The 14420-nt window shown below is 41.0% G+C and overlaps 2 protein-coding genes and 1 long non-coding RNA gene across 3 annotated transcripts; 2 read left to right on the top strand and 1 right to left on the bottom strand.

Moving 5' to 3' along the window:
* The first annotated feature begins 312 nt into the window (after window positions 1-312).
* ccdc105 (coiled-coil domain containing 105) lies at window positions 313-6916 on the top strand. The gene is made up of 8 exons (XM_022746379.1): window positions 313-588; window positions 1387-1671; window positions 2621-2725; window positions 3728-3878; window positions 4592-4758; window positions 4841-4936; window positions 5033-5146; window positions 6382-6916. The coding sequence occupies exons 1-8, from the start codon at window positions 313-315 to the stop codon at window positions 6607-6609; spliced, it is 1422 nt and encodes a 473-aa protein (XP_022602100.1). The 3' UTR covers window positions 6610-6916.
* A 1040-nt stretch (window positions 6917-7956) lies between these two features.
* LOC111222615 lies at window positions 7957-11041 on the bottom strand. The gene is made up of 3 exons (XR_002665143.1): window positions 10881-11041; window positions 8906-8968; window positions 7957-8042 (listed from the first exon to the last, which is right to left on the bottom strand). It is a non-coding gene; the product is annotated as an uncharacterized LOC111222615 (long non-coding RNA).
* On the top strand, window positions 8040-10122 carry LOC111222614 (sperm acrosome membrane-associated protein 4-like). Its single transcript, XM_022746407.1, has 3 exons — window positions 8040-8194; window positions 8864-8983; window positions 9132-10122. The coding sequence occupies exons 1-3, from the start codon at window positions 8143-8145 to the stop codon at window positions 9335-9337; spliced, it is 378 nt and encodes a 125-aa protein (XP_022602128.1). The 5' UTR covers window positions 8040-8142; the 3' UTR covers window positions 9338-10122.
* Window positions 11042-14420: the final 3379 nt, after the last annotated feature.

The raw sequence follows: 14420 nt of genomic DNA, 5'->3' as shown, positions 1-14420 counted from the left end.
ATTCACCTGGGAGAGTTTCATGCTGATCCTCCCTGTAAATGTGGTTCAGCATTAACATTGTCTGTGGGGAAAATGAACGTTAAAAGAAAAGTGTTGATTGACAGTGCCCCCTGTCGTCTCCTTATTGTCCAATCACCAAACAGCTTTGAGTTTCTAGTTACTTCAGGAACTGTTGCTATGGAGCTAATACCAACAATTCATACAAAGTTTTCACCCTGGATGCTTCACAGTGGCCTAGAGGGGTTTATCTAATTCAGAGAGATAACAGTTGGCAGTAGACATTTTTTTTAGGAGGAAACTATATGTCAAGGAATGCAGGTCCAGTCGGTTCCCCTCGGCTCTGTCACCATCGGACCGCTGTCCTGGCGCGATGGGACGGTCCGCTCCATTCAGCGGGCGGAGCGCCTGGTGCGGCAGACTCGGGCAGGGCGGTCCCGGATCAGCAGCAGCGCCGCCGGTTTCACCCCGAAGCGCTCAGGCGGCACAGCGGAAACATCCGAAGATAAGATCCCAGAGGAGGAATGCGGAGAGGGTCGTGACTGCATCTGCGAAAACAAGATGTTGAGGCCCCAGACTACAGGAGCGACGGTGAGAAAAATACAGGGAGCAGTGGCAAGTGACAATGATAATGATAACTGACTAGACATTATTATTTGGGTCATAAAGTTTAATAGTCAGAAGGGGCTGTGTATATTACAAGTGTATCACAATCATGTTAGACTTTTATTTTCAGGTAAAGCTAACCAAGGTCACTGGTCCCCAACCTCCTGTCATGATCCTTAAATGGGTTCCTGGTGCATTTTCAGAGGTTCACCAGATGCTTTTGTCAGGTTACTCTTGTGTACTTGAACAAAACAGTCAGAAAAAACGGCAACATCTGTCCTATAAAAGTTTTAATTTAACACCCAAGTTCAGTTAAGAGAAGTTTTCATGGGAGGTTAAACGCACTTACAGTTAATTAATTTGGCTATGGAACATCTCAGAACAACTTCATCTTTTTATAAAGACAATAATGACTTTGTTTTGTACAGACAGCAGTGGCAGAAGTAATCGTATCGTTTACTTAAAGTATTTATAACACTGCTAAAATTTATACTTCACTGAAAATGCATAAGTATCAGTAAACTATATTTATAGTATATGAGATGAAGTTAAATATTCATTATACAAAGTGGCTCCATTCAAATATAGTTTTTCACATTAATCATATTCATGGTTTAATAAAGTAATTATGTACTGTTAAATAGATGTAGTGTAGTAAAAAGTACAATATTACCCGGAATGTAGAGCAACATAAGTTGCATAAAAAAGAGAAACTCAAGTGAAGGGCAAGTAGTTCAAAGTTGTACTTATATTTGGAAATTGCTATTTAATTTTCCTCTCAAGTTCCCCAGTGGGTCCCAGAGGACACCTGTGGCCCCATTCCCACCTACCAGCCTGCGTGAGCAGTGTGCTGGAGCCAGCGCCGCGGTAGCCGGTGAGTACATGCGGAGGGTGCGGGAGGTGGAGGGCCAGCTGCGCAGGCAGGCCGGCAGGGTGACCCAGGAGGGGATCAAGCTGGAGAGGGAGAGGGGTCACCTGGAGAGGATGCTGCGCAGCCTCAGGACTGATCTGACCGTCAACAGGAGGAGCTCAGAGGGGAGGACCAGGAGGCCATCCACTGCTGAGACGGTAAGTTTGCACAACTTGGCTGTTATCGGTTTGAACAGAGCAGCAAATCCACAACATAAACAGCGAGTCTCGTATCCACTTTGCTGCAGCTATAGATTACAGCTACAGATTTCTTTTGACCCAGTGTGCTCTTATCAGGATGCTCTCCACACATGGGCAGATGAGACTATAGACCCCTGGGCACACACATGTAAAAGGTCCCCCACCCCTCCTGTATAGAAGCAAGTCCCTCAGACTGAAAGAGATGACAAAATATGTCAATAGTCCCTTCAAACAGAGGCTCTACCTGACCCTGGTGGGCCCATTCAGTCCGTCCATCCATGTCTCCTATGTGCTTTGTTCTTTGGGCCACGGTGTGATAAATACAGTCATATGACCAGATGCTCCATGAGGGAAACACTGAATCATTAATCACTTCAGGGCTTGTTGTTGTTGTTTCGTTCTGACCTTCTCATGGAGAAGAAACACCAAAGAGAGAATTTCTCCAGAGATCAACTGTGGTGTTTTGCTTGAGTCGGACCACAAGGACAATGTTCTGACACTTGGCTGTTGTCTCAGGTGTTTTCAACTTTCGGTCTGAACCACTTCTAGTTTTGGACATTTTAAATTAATCTGAGGAAAAGATTAATTCTGACAATATTTAGTTTATTTTCTGCACAGCACCACAGCACAGGACATGTTTTTAGAGATTTTACCTATAGAAGCATATAAGTTCGAAAACTTCCATCAAATTTAGTTCAAATCCTAAAAAACCTCTAACATTATGAAATCATCTTTAAATCCTTTCAATAATAACTGAAATACAGTATGTTATGATTTTACCATTAAGGCCTAATGCAACACCAGATATGTAAATGATATGTAAAGGATTAACCCATTAAGTTCAGTGTTGTGAACTGAATTCGTCAGGAGAGGAGATGCGTTCGCTGACAGGTCTGCTGCATTGCAGGAGAGAGATGGTGCTGATTACTTGCTGTTGTGTGAGAGAAGAGAGCTGGCTGAGCTGAAACAAGATCTGGAGGGAGCACTGAGAAACACACTCACCCAGCTACAGGTGATTTACAGCGCCACTGTTCTGTCTTCATCGACTGACTTGTTTTACTTCAAAGGTCCACCCCCCACCCCCGACTCCGTCTGTTTCTTTCTGTTCTCTCCAATTCCACTTGAACATCCATGTGATTTAGTGGCTAATGGAAGAAAACCAACACCCCTGAAGCCTCCATGCATGAATAGTCTCCACCCTTCTCTCATCATCACTTGATTCTCGATTGATCCCTCGATTTTTGGTTGTTGTTGTTGTTGTTGTTGTTGTTTCTTTAGTTTTTTTGTTGTTTTTTTTGAAGAAAATACTTAAGTGCTAATTTAAAAAAAATAAAGGCCTGCGGCCAGTTGCACAAAACACCTCACGTTTTCTACTTAAGTATAACGCTTAAGGTTTTATTTCTCCGTCACTGAGGGAGTTACTAAAGGGTGTTGCACAAAATCTCTTAAAAGGTTTCCTTAGTGAAGGAGTAATTTACGGCAGTGAAAGAGATTTTACAGCAGTATAATTCTACCGTTTCCATGGAAACCGTTTGTTTTGGAAGACAGCAACATTAAAAGAGTGCGCTGCTCTCTCACCCTCCTGTTGTTTTGACGGGAACTTCAGCAGACGGTCAGAGTGAGCAGACACTCAGTGAGTGACCCGGGACACTGTTCACCTGTGGACATGAAACACCTGGACTCTACCTGACCAGACAGATCATGTGACATAAAACCATAGAGCTCATCAAGCTGTGGAAAGTAGAGTTATCCAACTCTAGACAGTCAGACAAAGGTGTTTTGTGCAACCGTTATTATTTCAAGGAAAATCTTAACTCAAGGTGTTATGGCAACTGGCCCCAGGGATACCAGGCGCTTAACTGTGAGGCTGTTGTTTGCCACTGTGGCGCTTTGAGGTAAATACTAATGTAATAATGGCAAAATTAAAGAAAATAATCTGCACATTAATCAGTAATGGAAATAATGATAAGTTGCAGCTCCACTGTGACATAAGTCCCTCATCTGTCTCTTCCAGGCCCTGGGTCAGAGCAGCAGACGGCTGCTGGACTGTGCCAGTGAAAGGGCTCGTGTCCTGGAGCTGCTGCCGCACAGCGGTTCTGCTGGAGGACACGGCAACGCTGCCCAGACCTTCACCAAAACGGACGCCATCAGCCCCTTTACACCAGGTACACTCAGGACAGAAAGTAAAACTGTATCAATCGCTGCAGGGAGTCCTGCTGTTGCAGCAGGAAAAGCAGATCCCAAGAGCAAAACATGTGTCCAAAAAATGGAACCAGTAAAATTGAAAGAGGTACGATGTGGAATTATGGATTCAATATGAAAATATCTGTATTTGCAGAGTATAAAACTGAAGAAACTAGTTTACTGCAGTGTTCATATGTTTTAATGTGCACAGAATATACAAGAAATATTGTGGCCACGTAGACTAGTATTAACAGGCATGCTAGCAGCTGTGTAAGGCTGTACTTATGCACAGTGGTGCTTTGAGCTAAATGCTAACGCAAACACACCAAGGATGAAAATGCTAACATGATGGTGTTAAGCAGGCACAATGTCTGCCAAATTTCATGGCAGTGCAAATGAAATGTAAATTTCCGAGTAACTACTGTACTACCAATGTACAGAGTGCAAATATATGTGCATTATTACTGCAGTATCTCTTCTGCTTACACTGTCCCTGTCTGTCACTTACACATCACCAACTGAGTACTCAGAAGTAAAACAGTTATAGTTCTGTAAAAATTAAATGGTATGAGACGCAGATGTGTTAAAAGCTCACTGTCCTTTTGACCTAAGAAAATAAAGCAGTCCACCATGGCTTGTTTAAATGAAACAGATAAAAGATCATTTTTTCCATCACTGGTTTGTCCTCCTGCAGAGTGTAAACAGGTTTTAGAGTCATCAACTTTGACAGTCAACCAGTCACTGCTACTGAGGGAAAACATCAGACAGATGCTGACCAACGCCATCGCCAGGCAGAAAGCTGCTCACTGTACCGTCAACGATGGCCTGGTGAAGAAAATCGCAGAGACAGTCAGTCTGCAGGTAGACACGGACACGACCGCGTGTGAAACATCTGCATGCGGTACAGAAATTTGAGTTTTTCTTTTCATTCTGTCTTTCGCAGCAAAACCTGACTGTGATGTCTGCAGCCGCCCGACAGGCCATGTTTCGCAAGCAGAGGCAAATAAACTGCATTCGTCACAGCCACGGCAGAGCGCAGGTTAGCGTGCATGTGGAACAGGATCAGTGACTTTGTTTGCGATTCAGTGACAGTGTCCACAAGGTGATGTTTTCCCTTGTGTTATTCTGTTCACAGGGTCCAGAGTACAGTGGCGATATACTGTCCAGAGAGAAACTCAACAGGCCTCTGGTGCAGGTTTATCAGAGACACCCGGGCACGCAGTTACCTGAGGCTGCTCATCTCATACAGGTGTTTACTTCCTCCAAAATGTCAAATACACTCATAAATGAAGGCGACAGTGACATTTGGCTTCCACCACCTTCTGCTTCATACTTCAGTAAGAGGTTCTGCCTCATAACTAATGGTTATATTAATTCTTAACTAATCATTTATTAATGCTTTATAGATAAGTAATAACCCATTTGGCTGGTGTACATCATTTTCTTGTGCTTGCTTGTTGTTTCCTTTTATTTCTATCATATTCAGCTCTTAAATAAATGAGGACGAATCCTCCAATAGTTCAAACACCTTTTGTTCCCTACCACCAGCTCCTCAGGGAAACATCTGGCTATTTAGCTGCTAAAAGCTCCACTAAGAGCTACTAACTCAGCCTGTCTGCTCTTGAATGCTGCATTTTATCAGAGCTTTTTCCACCAAAAACAACAGCAGGCAATGATACTGATGATGAGAGTGGTAGGACTGAACCAAACTAAAACAATGCGCTAAACGACAAGGGAGCTGCAGAGCTGGGCGATAACTCTCTGCAGGCTTGTCACTCACAGCAACACCTTTTACATTACAGAGCTGTCTGACCCTGTGATAAGTTTACTACAGCAGCCCAATTTATTTTTTCACATCCTGCCAACCTCATATTTGGTCTTAGCAATGATTTGTTACTGATCTATAAAGTTTTAATAAATTATTTATGAACCATGAGCTAGTATGCCTTATTGGACAGTGGAACCAACGTTTGAAAACATTCCCAAATAAACTGTTGGGTCGGTGACAAATAAACCTTTGAGGAAAAAGGCATTATTGTGTTAGCTTGCGCTCACACTACTGCAGACAACAATCTGCATTACTAATCTAAAACAAACCAAAACTGGGACTTGTCTCCTGATACCTCCATGACGCATTATAAGGGCTGTTAAAGAAGACACCCAAAAACATACACTGATCTGAATACAGGTAATAACAGAAAACAAACAAGGTGTGGAGTAGAGGTTCATCTAAACATAGCTAGAGAGGTATATTTAAGAAAAGTTTCCTTTCATATAAGATAGTAGGACCTTCTCTCCTCATGTGTGAAAATAAAGATTATAGACAAACAAACTGTAAACCAGAGCACCTTCATATTCAAATAATATAAGCATGTATGCTGTGTGTATTGGCAGATGTTCACACCATATGTTTTAAAAAAAGCATTCAGTGGTTTAACACTGAATCAGAAATCAGGCTAAATGTGTTTCCTGTGTGTCTCTCAGAGCAGTGCGGTGCTGAAGCAATGTCTAATGTCCTCTGAGGCTGAGCTGGCGAGGTTGCAGCGCGCCTGTCTGCAACTACTGGATGACCTGCACGGCAAGAGAGCAGCAGTGCGAGTGGATGCAGGTGTCGTCCGCATGAGGCGTCAGCAGGTCGACAAGCGAACCGTGCCTTCTTTCCTCCAGCAGGGGGCATCCAGAGGCCAACTCTCCTTGTCTTGTGTTGAGTAGAGCTGCAGCAGGGAGAGAGAGATGATAGCCTTAATTTGATGTGTGGTGAGAATTGAAAGCAGCTGTGTGCAAAAAGTTCTGGTTCATGTAGGTCAGAATAGAATAAAAGCTGCACTATATGGCCAAAAGTATAAAGACACCCTGGTCATTTATTCCTGTTTACGTTTGATCTTGGGCTCGGCCCTTTAGAATCACCTTTGGACCAGTTTAGACAAGGCCCTTTCCTGTTTCAGTTCACCCAGAGCACAAACTGATATCCATAAAGATTTTCCCAGCTTGGTCATTTGGCCTTCTTCTGCCCTCTGCCTGCCCCCCCCCCCTTTGTGCAATAAAATTTCAAACACTGATAATAAAAGTTAAAACAAAGTGCGGGACTCTTCTGTTGAAAACTTCACACTTCTTGGTCAGAAAGAGAGAGAGAGAGCACAGCCAAAAATCTGACAGTTAGTCAAAGCTTTATTGAGTCACCGTCGATAAACGCAGTCAAGTATTAGAAAATCACCTTTCATGGCCTGTATTAATTATGTGACTGACCCCGGCCAACTGTTTTTTTTTTCCCTGTCTTAAAAGAAATGCCAAGATTTATTTGCAGTTTCACTGTGGTCTAATTAGGTCATCTTTACCGTGGTAGGAACAAGGGCCTCTTGTATGGCTGAAAAATAGAAACAGAGAGAAAGAGTGTACAGAGATGAAGTGGTGTCTAATATGATTATCTTATCTAACAATATTACCGCCATTCCTCACTGAAAACTATACATTTTCTTATAAAACTAAAGGTATTAGAGTTTATTTTAACATAAACCGACAAGCCGCCTTTTTCTGTGTACCAAAACAGCCTTAAAAGACCTGTGTATTCAACATCTTTTTTCCATAAAGTTAAAAACCATGGCACTGTCCCTACTTCCAATGCGCTGTTTAGTCATGGGACTGCAGGTCACTTGACAGCACTCCCACCAAACTCAACGTCTTTCATTAGGAAATAAGACACGATTTAATAAACCTGCCCTGTTTCACCTTAATACAGGCAATGTGTCTTATCACTCTGTTTAAAAAACATGGCATAAGACATAAAATGACACTTTGTATATCAATTTTATACTGGAGTGTTGTTTCCCAACAAAGCTCCATTGATTCTCTTAAATCTGAATGGGGCCCATTCTCTACAGGACAGCGAGCCCAGGCAGCACCGAAAAGATCATTGCTGTCACCGGGAAGCTAACAGTCTAATTGAATCATATGTATTGGGGTGTGGAGATTCTTGGAGTTAATTAACAGAATATCTAGAGAAACCAGAAGAGATTTACCTTCAGATCTCTGCAGCTGGGCCGCATGAGGAAGCCAAGAAAGCCTGGATAAAGCTGACTGGAAACTGACTTTAAAAAACAAGACTTTACCAGGTTTCTTGTGTTCAAGATGAAGACGGATGGTTTTTTCTAGAAGATAAAAAAGAAAGAGACGACATTAAGAAGACATTAAGGCTGAAGAATCGAGCCACAAGAGCATTTTCCTCCTGTGAGACAGAAACAGTCAGTAATGTTGAAGCTGGTTTGTCCTCTGCTTCTCCTCTGTTTACTTCCAGCTGTGGGTAAGGGAACAAAACATGACTGTGTGTTCACTTGTGTATATGAGTACAAAAGATGCATGCTGTTGCCAGCAGAAACACTAGGGTTTTGCAGCTAAGAGGGATGCAACTAAAGATTATTTTGATTAATCTGCCAATTATTTTCTCAATTGATTAACTGTTTGGTCGATCAGATGTTAGAAAATAGTGAAAGAAAGAAGTTTCCGTGAGGCCCATGTGACGTCTTAAAAACTCGAAGATATTCAACTTACTATAATGTAAACAGAAACAGGCTAATCTTCACATTTGATGAAACAAAGCAAATTTCTAGCATTTTAGTTTAAAAAATGACCCGGACAATTAATCAATTATCAAATAGTTGCCAATGTATCACCTTTTGTCTCCACAATGATGTATTATATAAATTTCAACTTATTTTACTTCCATAATAATTATACAATTGCAGAAGCAAATACCACCAATTCTAATGATACAATATTAAATGAGCTCATCAATTACAAAACATTAACGCTTGAGGATTTTGTTGCCTGTTTTTAAATTCAAAGCAATGGATGGTACAGTTTCTGTCCTTCTCATCGTGTCTTGCATCAGAATTACTATATCACTCACAATCCTCTGCAAAAGACTATTAAAAGTCATTGTGTGGTTTTAATCAACACATCTGTCTTGTAGTTCCCCTCTTCTGTTACACTTGTGTCTTCCCTGCCATCTCACCTCTGGACTGCATCAGATTTCCTCTCAAGTGTCCACCCGGGCAGCTCTGTCTGTCCAGCAGAGCTGTGGGCATGAAAGGTGAGGGCGTGTCAAGTCACTGAGCAAAATTTAAATGAATCAAAACTGAGAAAAAGAACTGAGAAAGGCTGAGCGCGGAGGGAGTCGTGTCAGTGCGGTTTGTTTTGTGTGTGCGACTCTTCAACTGATGTTTCTACTGAACTTTCAGGAGACTTCCATGTGGTGCTGTATGAGAAGAGCTGCGTCCTGCCCGCCCTGTGTGGACTCACGGGTGAAAAATATGCCATGGGACTCAACTTCACCTTCACCAATGAATGCTGCAACACACACCTGTGCAACGGAGCTGCAACACCTGCTGCCCCCTACTGGACTGGCACATTACTCACACTCCTTATTTCATACTCACTTTGGTGAATAGAAAAATATTAAAGCAATTTGAAAGAACTAGTTTGTCATGCATGCTTTGGAGTTGCCTTTTCTGCCCTCTGATAGACTGACATTGTACTCAGTTCCCTTTAAGTAAATGTGCACTAATCTGTGCTAAACCAAGGTTCGCTTTAAAACGAGTGTGAGATGGAAAAATTTGATTTTTCTCTGATTATTGCTAAAAAAAAAAAATCTCTAAACACATAGCTTTCTGGCTGCAGAGCTGTTTTTGGAGGGGAGGGTGTAACCTCTGTTTCCATTTTTAGTATTTTTATACAAACTGATAAAATAAACTACCTCTATCCACTTATCAGTCAACTTCATTCACGGACGCCCAAATCACAATCATTGTCTCATAGGTTTTTACATTCTATATGTAAATATGTACACACTGTTTTATTCACCCTTCATCCTAAAATCCTCCATGAAAAAAGGAAAAACTCCACCAGACAGTGGCAGCAGTAATTCAACATAACAGAATAACATACTGTAAGTTTGAGTGAATCCATTGAGACTGGGAATGCAACTAACTATTTCCTCACTGATTAATGACCTAATTATTTTCTGAATAATCAATTATTTGTTTATTCCATGAAATGTAAACAAGTAGTGAAAAGTGCCTGTTGAAACTTCCCACAGCCCGAAGGTGTCATCTTAAAAGTGCTTGATCTGTCAGTTCATTTCATAAAACTATCACCTGTGACAGAGAAAAGTAGCAAATGCTCATATTTGAGAAGCTAAAACCAGCAAATGTTTGAAATTTTTTGCTTGAAAAGCGGCTGAAACAATAAATGAATTGTCAAAACAGTTGATCAAGTGACTCATCATTGCAGCTCTTAGCTGAAACAGTATCACTCAGGCTATGTGGTGGAGAATGTATTATCGAGACCGTCTACATGGCCAGAGTGAAAGCTTTGCTTGAGAACCTCCACACCTGACCTGACCTGACCTGTACATTACATGTTTTCATTAAGCTTTACCAAGAGGAAAAAAAGACAGGTGAAGTTTCTTGGGAGATGAAGCATTAGCTTCATATGTGCATGCTAATGAGATTGAACACACGCAAAGAATATGTGTAGTATACAAAAAGTTTATTGATTTAAATTGATAAAGAAGGTATCTGTGCCCCATTACACCTTTTAAAAGCAATACGTTGTAATGGGTGTTTTTAGTCATGTGTCCTCCTAATAACATTACTCCTAGCTCCGTTACATTAAAGTTCCAGTTGGCCATATGCTGTATATAAAGATAAATAAACATATAAAATAAATAATGAATATCTTTATCTCTGCCAGTGAATATGCACTAGGGTCCTGAAATTGGCACACCTACAGGGAGAGGTGCCATTATTGATGTTATTAGTTCCACTTGTGCTTTTCTTGAAATGAAACGGGTGCGTCAATTTTACTCGTTAAACTGGGATAAATCTGAAAATACACCCGGTAATAAGCAGAACAACCTGCGTCAAAACCTCGTCATACTTCGATTATATCTAAACAAACAGACATGGTAGACATAAAGTGTGACTTACACTTTCCGAGGACTTCACTGTCTTCGATGTCTATCGTGAATAAAGAAAAAAGACGCTCCTTATGTCTCCAGAACTTGCCTTAGGAATCATCACGTTTTTAAGTTTTCTTCATTGTCAAAGTAATTCATTAATAGTAATCAATGCAGATAATGGTAAATAGCAAACGGGTACCGCCAGTAGATACTTCGGCGTACTTAACTTTTCCAAAATATAATCCAATATAGGTTAAAATCGTGTCTCTAATTGTAGTAGTCTACAGCGGAAATCAGTGGACTACTTTTGCCACGATTGGGCGGGTCCTCGGCTCTGATTGGGGCTTTTTGTCAGTCAATCCGGCAACACCGTCACCACCAGGTGCTGTTGATTTGGCCCACACGAAAGAGCACATCATCAGTGATTATATTCGTTTCTCAGGTTTGATTAAAATAAATAAAAAAAATAAAAAAAACAGTTTAAAATGTTTTATATGGTTTACCTTTCAATGTTTGTTATTTTACCGCTGTTGGCCCCCTCTGATGGAGAAGCGCTGCTGAGGTTGAAGACTTTAAATCAAACAACCCGGTTGATAACAAAAGTTTCCCGGAGAGATACACCGATTCTGCCGCCGCCGTACCTCCATCTTCCCATGTTTGTGGACTCAAGCCTCCCGCTGGTGGAGAAGGAGCATTTCTCTCCAGCCAGAGGCACCGGCCAGGAGCCTCTGCCTGAGCCCGTCCGGGAGATCCTGATTCCGGTTCGGCCGGTCAGCACCAGTCCGCCCAGCGTTTCGGGAGATTCTGTGAGGACTTCGTGCAAGCTGGAGAAAATGCATGTGCAGGTGCAGAGGAGCATGTTGGGCGCCGGTGAACCGCACACTTGGCTCAAACTTGGGACATGCCAAGCCAGTAGATCTACGAAGGATCACCTTCACTTTGAATATGACTTCGGCAGGTGCGGAACCAAACGCACGGTGAGTTTTAACACACATCTCAACATCCATCAAATAGACTGACTCCAAATTTGGTACAGACATCCAATGGTTCCCAGAGGATGAATTGCACTGATTTCCATGATATAATGCCCCCATTAGCGTGGCCATTAACCTCTTAAAGGGCCCAAGGGCAAAGATTTGTTGTTGGGGTCCTATTGTTCCCCACAAGGCACCTAGAAACCAACCAGTACTCTAGACCTGAAATGATCAGTCAATTAATCAATTGACAAAAACATGAAATGGCAAAAATGTAGATAATTTATTATTGAAGTCATTTTTTAGCAAAATGCCTGAACTTCACTGTGTATTTCAGTTTTCTATGATGGCAAACTGTTTTTTCATTGGACAGTCAATCAATTATTATTCAAATAGGCCTAATTGATTATGAATATAATTGTGGAATAACAGAGCCTGGGAAGCAATTTGGTAAAACACAACTTTACAACAAATCAGTTCAATTTAATTGAGAACATGCAGCACTCTCTCCTAAAGTAGGAAACCAAAGGGAGAACCTTTAAAATGTGATGTATGATGAATTGGGCTATAGCGCTGTAAGGTAAAATGTTTGTGAAGGGGAACACTACAAAGATAGATTATGGGGTTAGAAAGGTAACTTGCATTCCCCCCACTGGTTGAAAGTAATTTCAGCTGTATAACTTTAGTTATGTAAGCTGATGAAAGTGAGCCTTTGACTTGTTGTTTTTTACACTATGGCCACATGCTTGTTCGGGCCCAGTATACACCAGTTCCACGGCCCGAATCTAGCCCATATAAAGCATGATTGCAAGATACTACTTCCACATCTGGACCAATTCTGATGCTCAGGCGACATTCCTGAAGGAAGGTTCTGCGAAGGCGTTCGGTAATATCCGGGGCGATTTTGTTGTTTTTATAATACAAGAGGTTATAATACGCCGTCCGAGCATCGCTACGTTTTCAGGGCAGATTGGATGCTACAGAGAGTAGCTATCGGAAACCAACGAGGCCGGGGCTAGCTGGTTAGCATGCTAGCTTCAGTAGAAGAAAACAAGTGATAGGAACAAGAGTTAACATTATCGTTGCTTTCCACCGCTGGAGACGGCTCTTAGCGAGTAAAGGAAAGAAGTTTGATGAACATTTCTTCTAAACTGGTAAGTAAACAGCTGTTAATGCTAACATTGGCTGTGTAGCAAAACCTACAAATGGTTCCTTTAATTTGAATCTAAAAAATGTTCTGTGACGTCTTTGGAATAAACAAAATGTAATAGTAAAAAAAAACTAAAATGTGTTAGTCAGCATTAAATCATGTCCTACCTCAAGAATCCTCATAAACTCCAAATTCCACATGCTTCCACAACCTCCACATATTTTCATTACACTAGGATTAACTACAAACCTACTGAAGGGTCTGACAGCACACGATGCAGCCTCCATCTTTGTCAACTTTGTCATCTGTGTCTCGTTGTCTCTGTGGGGGCATTACTGGAACTATGTTGCACCTACATCATTTCACATCCCTGCTACGTTTTGGTTTTCATGGGACAGGAGGAACATGTTCACACGATCAGTGGAGGACACTTCAAAATGGCCCACGAACTGTAGATGTCACAATCTGGTTCAGACATTGCTGCGTCGTATATGTGCTTACTGGGAAATAATTTCAGTGGCAACAAATTCATGAGAAATGTGAGATTAATCAAATTATGTAGACCCCAATGATGTGTAAATAAACCTGGGGCTTTGATGAAGTCACCTCTGCTTCTAGGATGTTGTGATATGTTTGTGTAGACCAATCAATTAATTGATTTAGTTAGTTGTTTTTTGCAGATAAGTGATAACCAGGTGGCCTATTCAAACATACTGCAATATGATCCACCAAGGCTCCAAGGACTAATCAGGCGAGCTGTGCCCTTCACTCTACCTGTTTCATGTTATTATAACAGGTGAGATTTGAGCATTCTGCACCACGTTCTTTCAATTTTACAACATCAAAATCACATATTAACATAAAAAAAAAGAAAAAAAACAGACAATGTATTTAACTGTTTAGGTACCTGTACTCCTACAAAATTGGCTACACACCGAAGATGCGGATGCGTAAGATCTTCAAACCAATGAAGAACAGAGCAAAATTCATTCTGACTCCACGAAATGGTAAAAACCTACTAAAACATATTATCAGGGTTAAATAAGGGTAGATTTATTATCAGCTAATCCTGATTTCTATGGTTCTCAAAAGTCTTAAAAAGTCTGATTTGACAATTGATGAGATGATAATTTACCTTGATAGATGGCCTTAACCCTTGTAATGTTCCCATCAAGTAAAATACAAGTATTTTGATGGAAATATTATTATTATTATTATTATTATTATTATTATTAGTAGTAGTAGTAGTAGTAGTAGTAGTAGTATCTGTTGACCACTAACAACATTAGGGTTTTTAAAGTAAATAAAAACAAACAAAAAACCCCCAAATGGTTAAGCAAAAGTACGCTTAGATTTGTCTTTGTTAAGAAAAATGTTAATTCCTTGTCTTTTTGTGGACTAGAGCAATGTCTTAAACCGAATAAAAGACTTTTCACGTTTGAAG

The sequence above is a fragment of the Seriola dumerili genome, unplaced genomic scaffold (assembly GCF_002260705.1).
Source record: "Seriola dumerili isolate Sdu_G_001 unplaced genomic scaffold, Sdu_1.0 BDQW01000104.1, whole genome shotgun sequence".
In the NCBI taxonomy this organism is placed as follows: Eukaryota; Metazoa; Chordata; class Actinopteri; order Carangiformes; family Carangidae; genus Seriola; species Seriola dumerili.
Note: the sequence above shows the minus strand (reverse complement) of the source record. Positions and strands in the feature narration are given on the sequence as shown.

Excerpts from the sequence above, each read along its gene's own strand:
- LOC111222614 (XM_022746407.1), top strand. The coding sequence starts at position 8,143 with ATGTTGAAGCTGGTTTGTCCTCTGCTTCTCCTCTGTTTACTTCCAGCT. Across the intron at positions 8,195-8,863 it reads CTGTTTACTTCCAGCTGTGG|TTCCCCTCTTCTGTTACACT; the intron begins GTAAGGGAACAA and ends TCTGTCTTGTAG. Across the intron at positions 8,984-9,131 it reads CAGAGCTGTGGGCATGAAAG|GAGACTTCCATGTGGTGCTG; the intron begins GTGAGGGCGTGT and ends CTGAACTTTCAG.
- ccdc105 (XM_022746379.1), top strand. The coding sequence starts at position 313 with ATGCAGGTCCAGTCGGTTCCCCTCGGCTCTGTCACCATCGGACCGCTG. Across the intron at positions 4,937-5,032 it reads ACAGCCACGGCAGAGCGCAG|GGTCCAGAGTACAGTGGCGA; the intron begins GTTAGCGTGCAT and ends TTCTGTTCACAG. Across the intron at positions 5,147-6,381 it reads AGGCTGCTCATCTCATACAG|AGCAGTGCGGTGCTGAAGCA; the intron begins GTGTTTACTTCC and ends TGTGTCTCTCAG.